Source organism: Vigna angularis, chromosome 10 (genome assembly GCF_016808095.1).
Source record: "Vigna angularis cultivar LongXiaoDou No.4 chromosome 10, ASM1680809v1, whole genome shotgun sequence".
Classification (NCBI taxonomy): Eukaryota; Viridiplantae; Streptophyta; class Magnoliopsida; order Fabales; family Fabaceae; genus Vigna; species Vigna angularis.
Genome location: NC_068979.1, coordinates 29,611,332 through 29,634,229, shown reverse-complemented (window position 1 = coordinate 29,634,229; position 22,898 = coordinate 29,611,332). Strand labels below are relative to the sequence as shown.

Genomic DNA, 22,898 nt, shown 5'->3' with positions numbered 1-22,898 from the left:
TCACTGCTCTATGCTATACCTAGGCCACTTCTTATGGCAAAATTATTTTTACCTTTTTTTTTTCTTATTGTTTTTCTTTGAGTATTGATTATGTTTATTTATTTTTCTTAAATAAAAACTTATACTTACTTCCTTTTTCTTCCTAAGTATAAAATGTTTGTTTTATCTTTATCTTTATTGGATAACAGGCGTAAAAACTCATATTTATTAAATGACTTTCTATAAAAGATAGACATTATTAAGAATTTAGTGTACAAAAATATATTTTTTCAACGTCAAATAAAAATAAAAATATTATATAATTATATAAATTTTATTGGACTTTTACTTCCTACATCTCTCTGCGCACCCTCCAAATGATCAAAATTGTCATTTTACTTTCTGAAAAAATGGCTTCTGGAATACATGTTTTGGAACAATTTTTTTGAAATTCCTGGAATAAGATTTCTAGAAAGAGTTTTCGAAAAAGAGATTTTCGAAATAAAAGTTTTAAAATGTATTTTGAAACAGGTTTTTCGGAATAAGAATTTCACAACATATATAATCTTGTGGAATAAGTTAATTGGAATATGTCTACATAAAATATGGTCTTAAAAAAATTTCTACAACACATGAAATATATTTAAAAAAGAGCTTTGTAAAATGAGTATTTTTCCACATTTTTTTTCTTTTGTTTTACTGTATTCTTCACTTTTTCTTCTTCCTCTTCTGCAGCTCTAGTGACGATGGAAAAGACAGTAACGACATGAGCAGATGGTGCGGTGGAGTGGTGAATAATTGTTGAGTCTTCATATATATTATTGTGGTGGTACATGTAATAATTATTGGGTTCAAGAAGCAATAGTGTGTATGGATGCAGAAAGAATTAGCCCAGAGGGCATTTTGTCTTGCACCCCTTTGTTTTCCTGCATCCCTCAGTTGGAAATCCCAACATTATCCCTCAGTCAAAATCATGCGCAAGACTTGAAAGAAAAGCTAGCTATTACATGGGTGCTTCTCCATGCACCTCCAAGTGAACCATTCTAGCCTTTGGTAAAATTATTTTTAAAAAAAATTAAGTAATCACTAATTATTGCTTACCTCGCATCTTAAAATTTGGTTTAAGACTTTAATCTATTTTTGAAATTCGATTAAGTCATTAATTAGATTTTAAAATTCGATTACTATCTTGACCATATTTCAAAATCCTGTATCTTTTTTAAGTTTTTTTCTTTTTTCTTTTTAATTTGCAGAACTTTTTTTTGAATAATATATTATTATCAATATTATTATTGAAGAAGTGAGACATTCAATGGGGGTCATGTTATGCTATAGGTGATTATACTGTAAGATGAAAAATTATAAGTAAATTAGATTTTCGTGTTAGATTTCTCTTCTTTCATCAATGAATTGTGAGAGAGATAATATAAATAATTTTACAACTGATAAGATTTTTCTCACACGTGATGACTTAATTGAGTAGATTAGAGGGATTGCTTTTTATCTTGGGTTTATTTTCGTAATTATAAGATCTAATCAAGTTATTAGTCAACCTAGGATAAAGAAGTTTGTCTTGTTATTAGGATGTGAAACGGGTGGTCAATAAAGAAAATATAAACCTCAATCGACTATTTACGACACAAGAAAATGTAAGTGTCCTTTTGAATTGAAGGTTATTGAAACACAGGTAAACTTTAGAAAATGGGAAAGGGGGGAAGGGAGGAAATTCACAAAATACAGAGCATTGACTTTAGCATAGGTGAGTAGCCTTTTTGTACGAAGCTAAATGTTATGTTGGTTCTTACAAAGGCAACTGCTTGTATGGATACGTTAAATCAAAGGCATTGAGGAAACATTTCCATAATGTCTTCCTATCTCTTAACGTTCTTCTGTTTCAATGCAAAAATTTTGAATAAAGCTTTGTTCCATATTGATATACATAGCCTAAGAGAATACAACACAACATACAATAAAGTATGTTCTTAAGCGTTTAGGCATTGTACATGAATCAACATTTAGGCATAGTATGTTTGAGTAACATTTAGCGTTTAGGATATCTTTTTATATATAATATTTATTGTATTTTTCTTAGACATTTATTTTATAAACACTATTTCGTAAGACACTTTTGTTAAACTTCAAAACAAGATTTGCTTAGACAATCTTGTCTTAATAGTTATATGTGGATATCATAACCATGATTTGACACAAAGTTTATAGGTCACCCTTTTGCTGGAAGGTTAAATCCCATTGAACAATAATTACTTATTGATATGCTTAAGAGTAAAATGAATCCAGTAAATATTCTACTGATTCTGAAAGAAAATAATGATTATAATGTGACAACAATCAAACAAATATATAATGCAAGATATATATACAAAAAATCATTGAGAGGGTTGAGAACTAAATTGCAAGAGCTGATGATGATGTTGAATCGTGATAAATACATCTATTGGAGTAGATGTGTCAACAAACTTGAGTTGGTAAGTGACCTATTTCGGACACATTCTAATGCAGTTAAATTGTAGAATGCATTTAAAGTTGTTTTGTTGTTGGATACGACATACAAAAGCAACAAATATTGGTTGCCATTACTTGATATAGTTGAAGTTACATCTACAGGGTTGACTTTCTTAGTTGCCTTTGTACTTTATCAAGTAAAATATGTTTTTGGTCCCTTAATGTGAAAATTAAAATTAGTCCATTTTCAAAACTTTTGTCCAATTTAATCCTCAACTTTAAAAATGTGTTGATTTAGTTATTTTAACCAAAATTTGTTAAATTTATTTAATTTATCAGACGTGTTTCATGATAAGATTTGAGTTGTTTATATCGTTTAGTGTACTTTTACTTCAATATTAGTTAAGAAACATGTTTGAAACGTCCAATAAACTTAAATATCGATACATTTTTAAAATTAGGAGACTAAATTAGGTCAAAATGTTTTAGAGAAATTAATTTTGATTTTTACATTAATGAACAAAAAAACATATTTAGTTCCTGTAACAAACAATAACATTTTTTAAATAATAAAAATGCAATTAAGTGAAGTTAATGCAAACCATTCTACTAATGAAACAATTTATTTTATTACAAAATCAGTAAAGAATAATTAAGAAAGATAAAAATGATAGTTGATGAATACAATTTAATGATTAATGGTGTAAGAATCCAACAGAAAAGTTAACAAAAACTCCAAACAAGAGAATGGCAAGACCAGTGAAGTTGATGAGATTGGATTCACGGTGATGAGGCTTCAGCACTCCTAAATTAGTTAAGAAACTGGTCTTCTCCATCAACCCTGTTTCAGCAGCACACACTGCCATGAACATGAGTGCTCTTCCACCAACTTTGTGCCATGGAAGCACCTTTGCTCTTGTTGGGCCTGATGCTGCTTGAAGCATGAACACAACCAAACCAAAAACCCACTGCAAACAATCATTAAGCATCCACACTCAATTTTCATCATCCAACTCCTCTCAAATTTTCAGAATATATATAATATATATGTGTGATTGGTGTTAAACTTACCTGGAGTCCAAACAAGCAAAAGGTGGCAATGCCAATCCATGAATGGAGGCTATAAAGGTTTGGAATATGAAGCATATCATGGAACTTGAAAACAGCACTTAACCCAATAATGCCAAGAACTAGGGCAACCAAATGCAGTGTCATATGAACAAACTTTCTTGTTTTCCTTTCACTTGGTATGGTTTGGAATGCCAAAATAGCTGTATTCAATTCAATCAATCAACATCAAGAACAATTTTACTATTAGATAATAATGTTCAAGTTCTTGATTTGGAGATACCTTCACCAGCAAGAAAGATGAAGCCGTACATCAGAAATGGGTGAACCTGCATATATGTGATAAATGGAAGATTCCAGACTAAAAATTCATGAAGAAATTTATATAAGAAATTAAGACATTATTTCTAAATTAAAAAAAAAAACTATGAATTCTTATACTCATATATTGTTCATTTTTATTCAGTAAAACTTCTAATTTATTTCGAATTTTTAATAGTTAAAACCTAATAAATTCAACGGAAATAAACAAAATTTCAAATTATAACTAAAATTATGAAAGACCCACCAAATAATTTAACCTAATTATGATATCGAAAATGGTAAATGGGATAGAGAGGAAGCCATATTACATTGAAGACACGTAATTTATTGTTTGAATCATACTCAATTCCTTCACGATAATGCAACAACCAGATGAGCAAGAGGATGAAGGCTATGATGCCAAACAAGTGTGCCAAATAACTCATCTTTTCCTCTCACACTGTTATGTTGTTATAGTGTGCCTCATTCTTATATAGAATTTCCTGAGTTTTTGTTATAAAACCAAGAGCAAGAAGAGGAAGCATTGCTTGTGTTCTTAGTTTAGGAATTTGGAACAAAGAGACTTGGGAATTTAGCAAGCATCTTCTTTATGTTGCATACTATAGGCATATGTTCTTACTTCTTAATTGGTATATTATAAACACGAATCCAAGCCACACCGTTGGATTGGAATTTTTTTTTACTTTTTAAATAGTTATATTATTAAAACGAAATAGTTATACCATGGAAGCAAAGAAAAGAAATGACAATATGGAACTTACTCCTTCAGAAAAAAGTTAATTGGTGTTTCACGTTGTTGGATTTTCTTAGTTCACCTTCGAATATCAGATAACAGGGTTTCCGATATTTGTTCGTATGTTTTGAGTAATTGTAAGGATTTTGAATTGTTTTGTCTAATAGTCTCATGTTATAAAATAATTCATTCCAAGTTGCTTTTGTTTTTATCAACACTCACTGGTGTTTTTCATTTTATTTTGCGATGGTTTCTTTCCTTTTTTTTTTCATTTTGTTTAATGCATGAGTTCGAGATGTAAAACTACATTCTCAATTTCTTTTCCTCTTTTATATGCTAAATAAAAATAATCTATCTGATTAAAAAAAATATAAATTTAAATAACAAGCTCTATTTTGCATTTGTAATATTCATCCCAAATGTGCTAAGTTGTGTAAACCATTACTAAATCTGGATAATTTTATTATATCTTTTAATAGTCATTGTTTATTAATGTCATATATATATATATATATATATATATAATAGAAGATATTGCCTATTTAAATCACATAAAGACATAAGGTCTAGAAATCCTATAAATATACATAGTATTAAGATCCAAATTTTCTTACTAACTTGAAGGTGAGAGAGTTTTTTGCGGATAATCTTTTTTCACCTTTTAACTTTGAGAAGCATATGTCAGATTCTCCAATCCAATCACATTTTACCACCTATTTGAAGACCGTACTCTACATTCCTGGTAAAAACACATTTGTTACACAAGTAATTCTAGATTTGAAATATTTCAGACAAACTTTTTCTTAATATTTTTTATATCTCTTACTATTTTCAAATTATTAATCTAGCTATTATTTTATCCAAAAATTCTTATAACCCTAAGCCATTTCGATCATCATTTTTTATTCTATTTTCATTTTAAAAAATTATCTATATTTCGGTCAAGCTCATACGTGGATTGAGAAGAGTACCAACTTTATGATTAGCGGGCTATCGACCTATATATGTTGAGAGTTTTGAGAAGGTAAATAAGTGAGCCATTAGTCTCAGTTTGGACTTAGGGTAATGGATAACTCATGTACTATGGTATTGGAATGTTATTTGCTCTTACTTCTATACTAGGGTATTGTCACGCTGAGTTGTTATATGCTCATGTGAGTGAATGTGTTTTTGTCAATAATTAAGAATATATTTTGATCAATAATGTACTTTGATTAATTAGTATTTTACTTGATATAAGAGGTAAAAGAATAAACATCATTAAGTATAGTAATATTTAATTGAGGATCTACTTTGATTAAATTTACCATGCTTAATCTACAAAGTTCTTACTTTTAATTTAAAATGTACTTTGGTTAACAGTAAGAACGTCAATAAATTAATTGAGAATTTACATTGATTAATTTAAAAATCTAAGACAATAATTAATTGAACAATAATCTTTAGATAACGAATGATAATTCTTTAAAAAAAGAGTGAAATCAATCTATTTTCTTTATCATTGCTTTTATCTTTTCAAATCCTTTAATAAATTTATTTCTTTCTATTTTTTGTTATTTAGTTATTTAATATTTTATTTATCTTTATCTTTTTTATTATTCTTATTTTACTAAATCTTTTGTATAGTTTTTATAAAAACTAATTTGTTAAGAATTAATTTCATGTTTATTGATAAACAACTTAAGGTTAACCTTAGCTTTCTATTTTGTTGGTTACTATTTTAGTAAACATTGAAGTTGTTATATATATATATATATATATATATATATATATATATATATATAAATTTTTATATTATTATATAATGTTGAATCGTTGAACATATAGATAAAAATTTATAAAACATAACTAAATTTCTAAGTGATTTAAATATAGACTATAATCTATTATAATAAATTATCGTTTTCTAAAGTATTATCTATCATAATTTGAGTTAAATTAACAATAACCACAATTTATCAATTATTTAAAATTTAATTATTTTTTCGAACTATTTATGAATTGTTTCAAACTTAATTAATTTTAAATAAGATTTTGAACCAAATTAACAATAACCACAATTTTCTTTTTGACCTGCTCTCCCATTTTTAACCATAGTAATAAGTAACAGAGTAAATATTTCATTTTACCTATAGACAAATTCTTACATCTAACCCTTAATGAATATTAAATATCTAAAATTATAAACAACTAGCTTTCATTGATATAATTACAAACCACAAAAGATTAAGGTGGCATTTGTCGTTGCCGGCCAAACCGTTTCCATATTCGTTTTTGTTAGCATCCTCATGCAAATATATGTCTATACTTTGATTCTTTCATCGCTTTATTTATACATAGCCATTGCAGAGATGCCCTAATTATTAGTCTCTTAGACCCATTTGAAATCAAATACGAATCTGAAAAATTGAAGAAAACAATGGGTCGTGGGTTCCAAGTTCGAGCAGCTTCAATTACCATAGTTGCTCATTTGTTGTTCATAGCAATAACAACCCTTTTATTAGTTTGGTTGCTACACTTCCGAGAAGGTGTTGCCTTCTTCAGCTCTTCCAACCCAACCAAGATTTTCAATGTGAGTTGTCCATGAACCATTTAATTGATGATGTTCTTGTGTGATCTGGCTTCTATAACATCTATTCTTTGCTTTTATATGCAGCTCCATCCACTTCTAATGGTCATTGGATTCATTTTAGTTGGTGGAGAAGGTCACCAAATTTCTATTCTTGCCAAATTCGCATCACTTTTCTGTCATCATAATATTAAGCCAATTTTCTGATTGTTAAAGTGTCTCCATTTGTAATTTACACAACAACATTACTTGCAACAGCTATCATGATATACAAGTCTGCGGCTAAAAAAAGCAGGTCAGTGAAAGTGGTTCACCTTCTATTGCATCTGGTAGCTATGGTGGCTGGAGTTTTAGGGATCACTGCAGTTTTCAAATCAAAGAAAGAAGTTGGTCTTCCTGATATGTATACATTACACTCTTGGCTAGGCATGTCAGCAATATGCCTATTTGGTTTACAGGTATACCTAGTTAATCCGTTGATGGATTTGCCCTATTTTCGTTTCTATCTTTAGATCATGTGATAGTTTTCTGATGATAATTTTTCCTTTTCAGTATATCATAGGTTTCTTCTCTTATTTCTTCCCTGGTGCAGAAATGTCTACTAGAGCTTCCCTTCTGCCATGGCACAGGTTTATGGGCATGGCCATATTCCTTCTTGCAGTTGGCACAGCCGAGACTGGTTTGCTTCAATATTTCCAGTTTTTACACCTTTTTCGCAGCCAAGAGGCTCTCATAGTCAATTTCACTGCTCTCTTACTCTTCCTTTATGCTTTCTTTGTTGCTCTCTCTGTCACTCTCCCAACAAATTATTCCTAAGCTACTTCCTTGCACCAATAAATCCACATTGTAAATCCAAATACTTAAGCAAACTCCACAATTCAATATTCCATTTCACACTTCCATCCCTTATGGTATTAGTAGACAAAATCCAAAGTGATGTACCAAAAACATTTTAGAAGGAAGAATTTAAGGGTTTACTTTTGTAGTATCACTTTTTTATAATGAAGTATTTTTTTAATACTTTTTCGTTCCAACTTATGACACACTAGTGCAAAAACAACGTATAACGTCACGCGTTTAACGTCGAACCACTAAATAGTCAACGTTAAAAATGACCGGTGACATTTTTGTAAATAAATGCAATTATTAAACGTCGTTTATAATTGTAATTCGACGTAAAATGATATAAAACGTCGAATGTCCTAGCGTTAGACGTTAAAAGGTTAGTGAATTCAATAAAAATTTGAGCGGGAGATTGAAAATTCATTCACTTTATCTTAGCGCGCGAGACCCTCTCCTCTTCTCAAACTTTTCTCGAACGAAGTTTGACGACCATCACAGGTAATCTTTCTTTCATTTGATACAAATGCATGTTAATTAACTACTTTATGTATGATTTTCGTTTGTTTTAACCGATTATTTTCTCTCTCACGGGTGACGACACTTTATTCCGATGAACCCACCTTTTGAAGGTTAGTTTTTCGTTTTCGTTTTGAAGAACTTATTTGTTGAACTTGTTTGTTGTTTTTTTTTAAAGTTGTTTATGGTTGTTGTTTGGTTGAACTTGTTTGTCGTTGTTGTTTGGTTGAACTTGTTTGTTGTTGGTTATTGTTGTTTGTTGTTAATAAAAGTTCATGCTTTATAAAATATCAAAAACTTGAAATTTATTGTTTTTCTGCTTTTCAGATCTAGTAGAGTTATTAAAAAGGATCACAATTAATAAAAAAAATTGATTAACATCGAATATTGACAAAATTCGACGTTAACGTCGTATATTGACAAAATTCGACGTAATGTCGAATTTTTTAAAATTTTACGTCAATTTAACGTCTCCTGATATGACGTCGTTCGCGAATTCGCCATTAAAAGCCCAAAATATTCGACATTGTACGTGATTTTTGTACTAGTGATAATATGTTTATTTCCTTCTCCTTTTTATCCTCAATACATTATTGTGACGGCTTCATGATTTTCAATATGATTTTTAAAGTATGTATTATTATATAATTAGCTTTTAAACATTAATACAAAAATATTATAAATAAATAAGTCATAAAAATTTTATAGAAATAAAACAATAAACATTTGTAGCTAATTAGCAGAATTGTTAACATGAGTTTATTATAAATTGTTGATGCCAATCTGTTTTAAAAAGGTCATCTTAAAGTATAAAATCATTTATGAAATACGTCATACTATTAGTTGCAATACAAACTACACGTATAAGATAAGCTAATAGAAAAGAGTTAAGAAACACAATATATTCACATTAATAAGTAAATGCATATAAAATTCTTTACATCAAACACATTCTTTGTTTCAATGGATATAAAGCTCAATCTGAATTACTTGCCTTATCGAAAGGAAGGTAATGAATGTGTATACCTAACTTATGATTTGTACTGAAGAAATTGAAAAAATGCTCAAAGTTAGAAGAGACAAAATGTGCAGGATATGGGTATATATGCTCTTGTAACTACATGCTCAAAGTTTACCCAAAATGTTTTGCAAAAACTTTCATCAACTTTTATTGATTCATTTTATCTATATTTGGAATGAAGCTTGAATATATTCAAAGCTTGAATATATTCAAGCTTGAATAAAGCTTGAATATAACGATCAAACAATGACTTAGACAAAGTAAATATGTCACTCGACCCTAGCTTAGACCTATCTAGATAAGGACCTATAAACGTAACGAATTATATTATAAATAGCATAATCATTAGGTATTTTATTTATGTTCTCATTAATTACACATTTAATGCTATTGATATGAGAAGTTCACTTGATGAGTGTCTTCTATAAGAACAACCTCATTCATCTTACAAAGAACTGAGTATTGGGGAGGACGAGAACGAGGACTTTAAAGATTGCATGTTGGAGACATTCAAGAAAATATAGTCTTTGCACGATATCCGGTTGACTTTATAAGAAACAAATAATTCCATACTTGAATATTTTAAAAATTTTAATTGTCTTATTTAAATTTAATAATTTTATTCCAAATTTAAGCACCTAAGAAATTTAAATAATATATGTATTTAAAAAATTGAGTTTAACAAGTAATTAACAAACTTTTTTATGAAATTTAATTTCTATAATAATATATAAAAGTACGAAACCATTTATTTTTTTATAATTGTTTTTGGACATACCGTAAATAAAGATATAAAGATAAAAAGTTGTAAATTTAATAACAAAATACTTTTAGATATATTAAAAATAACGTAATAAAACTTATAACGTTAATATAATTGCATCTGTATTATTTTTTATGCAATATATTAGTTGTTTATAACTGTATTTCTTTTAGTTACTAATGAAAAAAAAGAGAGTTTTTTTTATTAAAAATAAAATAATGACAATAATAAGGTGATGCGTTATGTTATTTAAAATGTGAGAAATGTGATTCTTATTTATATACTTAATTTATCCAATGGAGTCCTCTTGAAGCCGTCTACGGCCAGAGCGGCTTGTAGAGAACAAAAAAGTTTGAAGAATTGACTATAAAAATGTGAAAAGTTATGATAAAATTGTAGTAGTTAAATGCCACATGACATGCAGATAGATGCAGCAGACACAAAACCAAGAAAAATTCTCAGTGGACTGAGGCTGAAGAATAAAAGAAAAGAGTTGAACCGCAGACACACTTTGATGACCATTTCTTTCAAAACAACATATAAATAATACTCTTCATCTTAGCTTCTCCTTATCATTATCATCTTTTGCAATAACCCACAACAATGGATATTATCACTCGCCGCTTCCTTCCAATCATTTCAACTTTGCTTCTCATTCTAGTTTCTCTTTCTTCATTGGCCTCAGCGTCTCTCAAAGTGGCGTTCTACGCCTCCACGTGTCCATCTGCGGAGGAAATAGTGACAAGTACTGTAAACAAAGCCATTTCAGAAAACTCAGGCATAGCAGCTGGTCTCATAAGGATGCATTTCCACGACTGCTTTGTCAGGGTAAAATCAATCACTCATCTCTCAACTATCATCATATTAAAGAACACCCTCATCAATTTCATTTATGCATTTTTTCAGGGCTGCGATGCTTCCGTGTTGCTAGCATCTACCCATGGTAACCCAGCAGAAAGAGACCATTTTGCCAACAACCCAAGCTTGCGTGGGTTCGAGGTCATTGAGGACGCCAAGGCCCAGTTGGAGGCTGCATGTCCTCAAACGGTGTCGTGCGCAGACATATTGGCCTTGGCAGCAAGAGACAGTGCTCTTAAAGTGGGTGGCATAAACTACGACGTTCCAACAGGACGCAGAGACGGTCTTGTCTCCGTGGCCGATGAAGCGGCGGAGAATCTGCCTGCACCAACCCTGAGCGCCGATGAGCTTGTGAGTAGGTTTTCACGAAAGGGTTTGTCTGCAGATGAAATGGTGACACTTTCAGGAGCCCATTCCATTGGTGTGTCGCATTGTTCTTCCTTCTCTAAGCGGTTGTACTCTTTCAATGAGACCTTGCCGCAAGACCCATCAATGGACTCTTCCTACGCTGAAACCTTGAAAACAAAGTGTCCTGCGCCACCTTCCATCTCAGACCCAACCGTGTCTTTTGATCCTTCCACTCCCATTCGTTTGGACACCAAATACTACGATGGATTGATCGACCACCGAGGCTTGCTCACATCGGATCAGACGCTGTTCACCTCTCAATCCACCAGGGAAATGGTTCTCAGCAATGCCAACGATCCTGCGAATTGGTCTCAGAAGTTTGCCAAGGCAATGGTTCAAATGGGTTCCATAGATGTCCTCACTGGCTCCAACGGCGAGATCAGGAAGCATTGCACCTTTGTTAATTAATTCACTCGTCCACAGCTCACTCGCTCACTTTCGTTTGTTCAATTCTTTTTATACATATTTTTTTTAATGTTGTTCTTTATTTTTTCTTTCTTTTAATTAATTTTGTAAGACTTGTGTCCATAAATTCAATTGTAATGTTATTTGTTATTATCATTTTTTTCTTTAAGTATCTCCCGAACAATCATCTCAACATTTTTTTCTGTAAAATTCATTAATAGACAGTTTTTTTTGACGGATAAATTGGATTTACAATAACACTCCCCCTCAATCAAAATTATCTAAAGACTTCAACCCCACTATGCCTCTAAATTTTTCAAATCTGCATTGCCTCAAGGACTTAGTAAAGATGTCCGCAATTTGGTCCTCTGTGCTGCAATATACTAGTTCAATCTTATTCTTCATAACTTAATCCCGCAAGAAGAAGTGACACTTTGTCTTTATATGCTTTCCCATGGCATATTGGGTTCTTGGATAAGTCTATGGCAGACTTATTGTCTACTAGTGGTTGAATCGGCTTCCTGTAATCCAGTATTAACTCCTCCAACACAGATTCCAGCCATAAACATTGGCATGCTGCTTCTGTCTCACAGGAAGAAAGAGCTACTACACTTTGTTTCTTCGAACACCAACACACTGGTGCAGTCATATACTTCAACAAGTATCCTATTCTTCCATCATAACATTCTTCCATTCTCTTACATCTATAGCCCGTTTCCAAGAGATTGGTTTTGTGTCTGCAAGGAAGACCGGATGCGTAAGCTCTCCACAATTAATGAGCCTTGTGGATGGAAACTTCACTCGCTGAGATCTCCTAACCCCTTTTGCACCTTCTCCTATAACACTTCTGGACTCAACCGCTGCATCCTCAAGCACACAAGGAATGTGAGATCTTTCCTTACCCTTCTACATCCATTCGGCGATCTCATCAATCAGCACATATCTACTGATTATCACATAATTTGTTGTTGGATTGTATAAAATGTATGCACCTGTTGGGTGGTAACCAATGAGTATAAGAGCCTCACTCTTATCATCTAAATTCTTCCTCTATTCTTATGGAATGTGTATATAGGCCAAGGATCCAAATATCAGGAAATAATGCACCATTGGTTTATTTCCGGTCCATGCTTCTTCAAGGGTGCTGTTCTGGAGCCTTTTTGTTGGGCAGCGATTCAGAATATAAGCAGCAGTTGACACAATTTCTCCCCAGAAATGGTGTGGCAAATTCTTCCCTCTTAACATGCACCTTGTCATGTTCAACAATGTTCTATTTCTTCTTTCAGCCAATCCATTATGTTGAGGTGTGTAAGGAGATGTCACCCCATTTTCTATGCCTTTGTGTGCACAGAATTCAACAAATTCTCTGGAGTTAAACTCACCCCATCAGTTCTAAGAACCTTTACCTTCCATTCAGATTGTCTCTCAACTAGCCTGCAAAACTTCCAAAAAGATGAGAAGACCTCTCTCTTTTCTTTTAACAAGTATAACAATATTTTTCTGGTAAGCTCATCCACAAGAAGTACCTGTTACCTCCAAGCTCTTCCGAGTACACCACTCCAAGCGGTTGTTTGGCCATGTGCATGGTTGCTTTGTTGAACTCCTTTCGGTGATTCTTGCCAATCATACACTCACCGTACTTTTGCTACCAAGTAGATGTAAGCTTCTGAAATTTAGATGGCTATAACGGTAGTGCCATAACCAGTATTCCTTATTAATATGTACAAATTTCATGCACTGAACTACTGTTTTGTTCAGATTAATTTTGAACATGTGATTCCTTGACAATGGGGCTGTGAACAGCCGATCCCTCTCATCATATACTTCAATACAATTCTTCTGCACCCATCCGATACAACAGTATATCTAACAAACAGTAAATATAGATAAACTCTAATCATAATTCTTATATCATAATAAAAAATAAACTTTAAACCTAATTCAATCTCACAAAACCGGTTACCGGTTTATAAAATGACATCCACTTATAAAGTGACATGCCATGAGATGGTGAGGCTATGATGGGGCAAGGGTTTTCATGGTGGATGTAGAGATTCGGATGGTTAGTTTAGAATTTGTAGACTAAAAGGAAATTGGGGAAAGATAATTAAACAGAGATGGAAAAAGTAGGATTTTGAGGGTACGGTGATTGATGAGTGAAATTTGATGAAGATGATGAGGCTACTGGATTCCATGGCACCGGAGAGAGAGTGAGAGAAGTAACAGTGATTTTATTTAAAATTTAAAATAAATCTATCCTTAAAATAAATCCACATAATCATCTCTTAATTTTCCACGTACTTATTTAATGCTTGCTCAGCATGTTATCAGGCAACAAATTTAACACAGTCCACAACAATTAACGGCAAGGTCATAATTGACTCAATTTTACATAAAAAGGACCTAATTGAGCTCTCTGAAAATATGAGGACCTAATTGACACAAATATGCACAAATAGGGACCTCCGAAATGATAAACCTTAATAATATTGTTTTGTTTATTATAACTTTTTATTATTGTTGGAAGTCCCGCGTCTCCTTAGAAATAAGGCTAATTTATAGTATATAAGTGAGTGCAAATTTTACCTTACAAGTCAATTTTGTGGCATTGAGTTAGGCTTAAAGTCTATTTCTTAACATGATATCAGAGCCATCATAGCGAGATTTGTGTTGTTGGACATATTGTTTCACCCATTATTGGGCCGCTATCGGATTACCCATTAATGTCTAGTCTCGTGCTTAAGATGTATATACCTTGGACATATTAATTATTTACCATTAATGTCTAGTCTCATGCTCGTGATATACCTCGGCGTGAGGCGGGTGGAAGTCCCACATTTCCTTAAAAATAAGATTACTCTATAATATATAAGTGAGTGCAAATCTCACCTTATAAGCTAATTTTGTAGAGTTGAATTAAACTTAAAATTCACTTCTTAACAATTATTTTATAAAAATTAATTAATTAATATTAAAATAGTAAAAATAAAACTAGTACAAATATAAATGTGAATATATTCATTATCCGATAGACACTGATAACAAATTTTATAGTGTTGTCAAAATGGGTTATAACCTGCGAGCCAACCTGGCCCACCACGGGTTTGAGCCATGTTGGATTTGAAAAAAATATAATTTTTTTATGCGGGTTAGTTTTCAACCCGGCTCACTTAGAACCCAACTCACCTAGGATGAACTCCTGGTGAGACAAAACCCACCTAATTTAATTAAATTATTTATTATTTTATGTTTTGATATTATTAGTTAGCATTTTTATTATTATTTTGTAGAAGGTGATAAAGAAGAAGATGTTTCATGAGAGAAAAATATTATAGATTTATCTATTCAAGACTCTAATATTATAAATGGACAAGTGATACAAAAATTATCAATATTAAAAACTTATTTGTTTGCCTTTTTTACATGTTTTTGATTTACGCTTGAATGATATGGTATTTTTTTTAATTGTCTTTGGAGTTTACCATCATTTTAGTATGAAATTTATTTAAATTTGAATTAAAAAAATTGTATCTTTTTTTATTTTAAGAAAAATTTATAATTTAATGAGTCAGTGAGTCAACTCGTTTAACTCATCAACCCGTGATGGATCGAGTCGGATTCGAATATTTTCACCTTGCTATTAAGTGAGTCAGGCTGAATTGACTCACTAAGTGACCAATTCGTGATGAACTGGGTCGGATTGAAGGATTACCCGTTTTGATACCTCTAAAATTTTATACATACGAAATTCATCCTCACCCAGTGCACTATCATCCCTATTTACATTATAAATATTTTGTTGCTTACTTAAAATTAATCACATTCATAAAGAACAAGTTCGATAATTAAACTGCAATGTTATTAATCTAAATTTTATTTCTTATGTGCTATATATTTTTTTTTTCATAATATGCTTTTTTATAGGCTTAAAATAAATAAGAAATATTTAACCTTAATTTTTTTTCTTTTAATTCTTTAATATAGTTGTACTTGTAATACATCCTTGCTTTCTTTAAAGAGATCAAATTTGAGATGAAAAAGTTGTCTATGAAGTTAAAAGTCTTCTTTCCATTTTCATCCTTGTGTGGGCTGGCCCACAAGCCTCCATAGGAGTCAATTCAGAAAGTTCATTTTTTTTTTATATACATAACAAAACTACATAATTTGATCCTTTTGAACCAAATTGTAATGATTACAAAGCGGAAGCGTGATGTGAAATCGATTGGGTTGTAAGATTATAGTGTTGACTTCATGTGCAATTGGCAATGAGAAATTGGGAGTGACTTAGCCACAACAAATGCTAAGTATTAGATTAAAGTCAATTTATCCAACTCAGAAATAAAAAATTGAAGGATAAAACATGCCCTCATCCATCTATGGTGTACCAAAAAGTCCTACAATAATTATTCTCTAGGAACATTATTGTCCTTCTCCATATGCTACGTGTCCTACACTCAATCTTATCAATTAGGGTTTTCTATCTCTCATGGTTACCAACTATTTTAGATTTTCTTTTTCTCCCTTTTTTTAGAGTCGTAATAGTTTCTTGTGGTTTCTGTGATTAGTAAACCACCAAAAACATAAAAGAAAGACAGCCTCAAGAAATACAAAGAATTTAAATTTTTCCGTTGGATTTTTATGCTATTCTTCTATTTTATTTTGTTTTAAAATATATTTTAAAACATAACAGAAAAACAAGATAAAAAAACAACAACAAAGAATGTCTAAATTCGAAATAGAAGTTAAATAGAAATTTTAAAGGAAAAAACAAATATAGATCAGAGAGAAAAGGAAAATCTGTATGCAACTATTATTGTCTAGTAAAGAAAAATAATCACAAGTTCTTTGTTTAACATTATAAACAAGAACTGCAAACTCTAATGAAGAACATGGCTAAATTCAGGTTTAAGCCCCTCAATGAAGCATACAAAACTTGATTCTTCAATTTATCAATAGAAAGTTATCTATTCTGAAGAAGAAACAGCAGAAAAGAAATTGGCACTGGATAAATAAGCTGAACACATTTTACTGGGTGTTCCAGAGAGAAAAATACTAAACAAGAACAAGAACAAAGTACATGAATTAGACCCATTGCTGCTTTGTTGCTTCCATTCTCTTCAACAAACCATGAATCTCATCTTGCATTCTGCTTTTCATGTTGAAGTAATCATAGTGCGAATTTTGCAACACATTGAGTTCCTCAAATTTCTTCTTCCTCCTTTCCTCTGCCTCATGCAAGCAAAGCTTGCCAAGCCTTTCTGCATACTCCTCTTCCATCTGTGCAGCCTTTGTCTTGATCATCTTCTGGAATCCCTCAGCCTCTCTCCTTGCCTCATCTGCCTTGCTCTGGAACATTCCGGCTTCGGCCTCTTTTATCCGTATGATGCTCTCCAAGCTTTCAAGCCCTCCTCCTTTCCTTAGTAAAGCCTCAAGGTGCAGATCAGACTCCTTTTTCTGCTCACTCAAGAGGGAGGTTTTGAGCTCTTTCTGTTGAAGATCATTTGACCTTGTGAAGCTCATGTCATAAGGATATTTTGGAATTAGAGAAGTAGATTGTGAAAGAGATGTTGTTGTGTCTACTGTAAGGTTAGCCTTAGATTTTGGCAAATCCTTTGTGGATGTACCAGAAGCTGGAAAATCTGGCATGCCATCAGTGTCTGTTTATCAGAAAAAAAAATTCAAAGTTAGGTATCAAAATCATCAGTATAAATATAGTCAAATCAAGCAGGCATTTGTTATTAAAAACTGAGAAAGATCTAAGATGAAGCTGAAAAAGTATTCACAATTGTGGAAGGTGAGGCATTTAGTTTGATGGAAAAACACAGACTAATATGCATATTGAAATATGAATTGTAAGATTTAGCTACTTCATCCTTAAAGGGAAGTACATGCATACAACATTCCAACCAACTGAAGCATTTTTTGCTTGATTAAGTGGCCAGTGCCTAATAATGATCACAAAATTTCATCAACCAAATTTGCAAACTCATCTAATAAGAACTGAGTGGTCAATTTAACATTATTCATCATTCACCAAAACCAATCACCAGAAGACTAGAAATAATTATCATGTAACAGTAGACACCAAGGTGATGAAAGAACATTCCTTGTTTCTATTTCTGCAACCTATGACAAACAATTAGTGAACACGAAATTGAGCAGGACCAAATATTTAGAAAGTACAAAGTCATTCCTAAATCTTCAACTCTCAGATGTCATTCCAAAATCTTTAATCAGTTGGTTACACATCAAATGCTGCAGCTTCATCACTAATCTTTTATAGTACTTGACATGGTCTAAGCCTGATTTGATGTTACTGAACATATGGAAGAATCTGAATCTGAATTCTGAAGTAGATATTTTTATACAGAACATGATGTGGCTATAAAAGAATGAGAAATGGAAAGATAAATCATTTTAAAGGTTAAATGTCTGGCTCTGGCCTCACTGTTAAATATCTGTCATAATTACTATTAAAAAGAAAATCTTCATATATCAGAGCATAATGCTTTTCTCTACCACATCAAATATTTGAATAAAATCAATTTGATTTTACTAATCCGTGGAGAATATCATGATATTCATACTTCATGATTCCCATTTAAATGCTGCAGGTGTTTAAATAACACAATTGTTTTGATAAAACACATGAAGAGATAAATTGAATATGAAAAGTAAAGACCAAAGCTCATAGACTTACAGCTGAAAAACTGTATGATAAAGTTGCAGGCATCCGAAGGAGAAACCAGTTTAGCTTGAAGTTTTGACAGCATATCATCCATCTTAAAATGCAATTCCTTCCCTTTGCGATCTTCGCTTCCCTGGAAAATCCTCCTCACACAGTCAAGCTCCTTCATCAATGTTTCTAGGCCCCAATCCTTGGCACAATACACAAAGACCTCTTTAACAAAGCCATACATTTCTGAAGTATGTCCACAGCCAATACAATGAAACTGCATCTCAGAGGTCCCAGAAGGACCCTTCGAGATAGGCCCAGGTTTGATTAGATTCTTCTGAATGGCACAGGTAGCATGACACCAGTGTGAACAAACATCACAACCAACCCAACTACAAGTATTACTTGCACAATCAAAGCTCATACAAACAGGACACATGCAAGAACTGCAAAACCCCTTATTTCCTGAGCACATCTTGCAGTCACAGTCTTCAACGGGCAGCAAGCTCTTGCAGTTCACATTTCTACATCTCATATACAAGAAAACCTCCACCATCTCCAAGATTTGGAACTTACCAGACAAGAAACTCGCAAGCCCCATTTTGATAGCAGTCAAAATCTCTAGCTGCACTTTATGACACTTGGAAAGAGTCTCTCTGGTGATGTCAGATCTTCGGCCAAGCCGAGTCTGGAGGTTCATCAATTCCCCTTTCTTCTCTGGTGTATCAATAAGACCTTTCAGGTGTTCCTTAATTGAAGTTGTGACTTCATCAGTGAACTCCTGAAATTGCAAAGCCATGGTTGGGATAGACTCAGACACAATTTCTCTTATAATTCTCTCTGATCTAGAAAACTTCATCATCTTCCCACCATCCACACCTTCCAAGCCTCTCATGTTCTCAGAATTCTTTCCCCTGGAGCCCTCAGACTGAGCTTCAAATCTCACTCTTGCAGGCAATTCTGAAGGGAAAAAAGATTGGTTATCCGAGCTAGTAGCCTTATAGTGACTGTTCCCTTGCATAAAGGAATAATTGGCCAAAGCAACCCCATCTCCTATTGGCTTGAACCTGCTATGAACTGACCCATTAGTGCCCTCCCCACAATGCCAAATTTGATCATCTTTGCTGTGGGAATACTCAAAATTGTCGGTTGAATTTCGGGTGATTGAGCAACTTGGGTTGTGTGAGAAAGGGTGAGAGTAAGATTGAGACATAGAAGCTGCAGTGTAATCATTTGAACATGAATTGATAGTAGTTGTGGGCCTTGTGGATGGCATACCAGGCTTTGGCTTAACAAGTTGGTCACCATTTTGCAAAGCGTTTGAAGCTGTGAGAGAGAGCGACACATCAGGCAAAGCAAGAGAGAGACTGAGAGTCTCAAGCTTCTGCTTCTTGCTGCCACCACTCCTCTCCCTCTCACACTCTTCATCAATGGATCTCTTCGAAGAATTCTCCCTTGACTCACTCAAACTCAAGAAATCCCTCTCCACCCATTTCTCATCCTGATCTTGCTTTTGGTTCCCCACAGCCACCTTCCTCCGAAGACAATCCTGGTCGAAGTATTGTCGCGCACTAAATGCTGTCACCTCTTCCAGAGACGATTTAAACCTTAACTCGTCTTGATCTTGATCTGAATTCCCATAAACCACAACTTCTTTGCCCTTCACCGAGCTTCTGCCGTCAACCTCTCTCTCGACAAGACTCAATTTTCGGTTGTCACAGAGGTAGCTGAGGGTCAACTCTTGCGACCCGGAAGAGACAAACTTTGAGGGTGGTGACTGAAACTCATCAACACCAACCTTCTTCTTCTCCGGGTAACTTTGCTTTTTCTCTTGTGGGCGTTCCTTGCCCTGAGAAAAATCACGATGCTGATGCTGCTGCACCTTGCTCCTTGAGTTCTCTCCCTCGGTGTCCACGCCATTGGGAACAAGATCTTTGCCTCCAATCATGGCAGACGGAACGCCAAACAGGAAAACAAAAGACAAAGAAAAGGCAAAGACCCAAACAGAAAGAGAGAGAAGACAAAGAGCAAAACCAAAACTGTGTTCGAGACACAAACAGGGATAGTTCCGAAAAAACAACCGAGAATCGGGGGTGCTTTATTTTTCTTTTTTTTTTTCTGAATCTCGGTTTTGATTCTCAATCAAAACGAGACAGATAACTCAGCTCTGCAACGCGTGCAGTTTCGGTTTTGAAATGATTAGGAATTTCAAAGACTGCTTTAAATTTTCTGAGCAACTTGATATATTTTTTGGTATACAGATCAGAAAAATTGTGCATACAGACCAGAATGAGAAATGGTCAGCTTCAATTGCAGAAGCTAATTTACATTTTTAGCCCTTTCAGGAGGATGAAAATGGAATTGCAAGCAACCATGGTGGTCCTGGTTTTGACCATCACTTTACTCTTTTGCTAATACCACCTTGACCAATATGTTTAGACAAATCCACAAAAATTTAAAAGAGAAATATTTTTTAAATTATTTATGATTTGTTATTTTTAAATTTTATTTACATATATATTATCTTAAAATATATATTTATGAACTAACAATCAAGTAAGAAATTATTAAAGTATAGATATTATAAAAACATGGTATTTAAGTAAAAGTTGTAAAGTGATTTTAAGAAGATAGTGTGACTTAATGGAATGTGTAAATATAATTTAAGACTTCATGTGAAGATGATATCAAAAAACAAAAAGAAAAAATAATAAAGGGAAACTTTTTATAAACTAAAATAGTTTATTGACAAATGAAAAATAAAATAAGTTAGATAAATTATATAAAAAAGTTGTATATATGGTATTATTATAGGCAGACTAATTTTAGTTTCGGTTGAATGTCATTTTTTTTTCTTTTTTCAAAAAAGAAAAAGTTTGGCTGAATATGTACATATCCATGTTATGGTCTTTTTTGCAATTTTACACTGTGTTCATCATATTCTTGTTCCCTTTCCTTTTCACACCTTTTGTTCAAGACTTTGGACCAAGTTTTAACGTTCGAATTCCCTCTGCAAAGTGACTCGGTCTTTGAGAGTGTTTTTTTGATTCAGTCTTTGAGAGTGATTTTTTGAGGTCAAAGTCGGTGAAAATGTTCTTCTTTCCTCCGATCAAAACGGATTATAATCCGAAGCAGTTTCTTAATGTAGCTTAAATTTAAACTATTTTCTTTATGACGTTTTAGTTACATAAATTATTTTTTATTATTTTTATTATCGTTACATTAAATCATAATTACATATTGAATGGGAAACTGATTATATTGTATTTATCTCTAATAAAGTCGTGTATATTTTAATAAATTAACTGAATTAGTGTATCCGATTAAAATTAAATTAATTTATATTTTTATGAATTTCAATAACGCATTGATACATTTTCATTTTTGTATGATTATATTAATAATAAGTTTTGAGGTTTTTTTACATGTATATTAGTGTCTTGGTTGATTTGATTTGTCTAATTAAATTTTAGTGGAATGATTAGTATTTGTGTTTACGATTAAGGTTGAATATGAAAAATTGATTTTATTTTGTTCAAATTGTAAAATGGATTTCTCTAGTTGTAGATGGTTACAACAAAATATCAATGTTATTTTTGGTGGGAAGAAAATACTTAACGTAAAACTACAACATTATCATCCTAAGGTGGTTGATGTATAGGAAGAGGTTAAGAGTTCTTTAGGTAAGTGGTGGAGCTTGTGGTAGAGCTTGAGATTCAGTCTTTTAGTGCAACTTGTTGTACAACATGTTGTTCATTCATAACATTAGTCAATGGTGGATAATCATGATAATATTTGTGTTGTGAATGGATCTTCTCTTGTTAAGAATCTTAATGGTGTTGTGCTAGTGAAATATGATTCCTTGGCCAGTATGCCTCCTTTGGAGAATTTCACTCTCATTGTCAATAGTTTGCAAAGTTTACAACAATTATATTCAACTCATAGTAGTTTAACTGCAGATCCTAATCCTTTGGCTTCTAAGTGGGCTAATACGAGGAAAGATTCTAATACTGAAAGGGAGTAATGAGCCAATTCAAACTACAAGAAAACCTAGTAGGGTCAAGCCAAAGTAATACTAAATCATCCAAAACAAAAACTTCTAAAAATTAAAGGTCTTTTCTGAAATATGAGAGGAATGACTAATGATAACTTTTTTTAATGTGTTAAAGAATTTGTCATTTTCTATAGTATTTGGAGTTCAAAGTCTCGACTAATTTTTTGAAGGAAATCCATGAGTTTTTTTTAATAAAATTTTCATATAATGACAATGAT

General features: G+C 32.4%; 4 protein-coding genes across 4 annotated transcripts; 2 read left to right on the top strand and 2 right to left on the bottom strand.

Moving 5' to 3' along the window:
- Positions 1-3,058: 3,058 nt before the first annotated feature.
- On the bottom strand, positions 3,059-4,293 carry LOC108318731 (probable transmembrane ascorbate ferrireductase 3). Its single transcript, XM_017556304.2, has 4 exons — positions 4,143-4,293; positions 3,794-3,839; positions 3,514-3,713; positions 3,059-3,410 (listed from the first exon to the last, which is right to left on the bottom strand). Exons 1-4 carry the CDS (start codon positions 4,257-4,259, stop codon positions 3,138-3,140), a joined length of 636 nt encoding a protein of 211 aa, XP_017411793.1. The 5' UTR covers positions 4,260-4,293; the 3' UTR covers positions 3,059-3,137.
- Positions 4,294-6,856: 2,563 nt separating this feature from the next.
- Positions 6,857-8,124, top strand: LOC108318716 (probable ascorbate-specific transmembrane electron transporter 1). The gene is made up of 4 exons (XM_017556144.2): positions 6,857-7,139; positions 7,224-7,272; positions 7,395-7,594; positions 7,689-8,124. Exons 1-4 carry the CDS (start codon positions 6,987-6,989, stop codon positions 7,950-7,952), a joined length of 666 nt encoding a protein of 221 aa, XP_017411633.2. The 5' UTR covers positions 6,857-6,986; the 3' UTR covers positions 7,953-8,124.
- Positions 8,125-10,880: 2,756 nt separating this feature from the next.
- On the top strand, positions 10,881-11,964 carry LOC108318678 (peroxidase 5). The gene is made up of 2 exons (XM_017556286.2): positions 10,881-11,107; positions 11,186-11,964. The coding sequence occupies exons 1-2, from the start codon at positions 10,883-10,885 to the stop codon at positions 11,951-11,953; spliced, it is 993 nt and encodes a 330-aa protein (XP_017411775.1). The 5' UTR covers positions 10,881-10,882; the 3' UTR covers positions 11,954-11,964.
- Positions 11,965-16,783: 4,819 nt separating this feature from the next.
- Positions 16,784-20,902, bottom strand: LOC108323504 (protein OBERON 3). The gene is made up of 2 exons (XM_017555982.2): positions 18,651-20,902; positions 16,784-17,607 (listed from the first exon to the last, which is right to left on the bottom strand). Exons 1-2 carry the CDS (start codon positions 20,572-20,574, stop codon positions 17,033-17,035), a joined length of 2,499 nt encoding a protein of 832 aa, XP_017411471.1. The 5' UTR covers positions 20,575-20,902; the 3' UTR covers positions 16,784-17,032.
- Between the last annotated feature and the right edge of the window lie 1,996 nt (positions 20,903-22,898).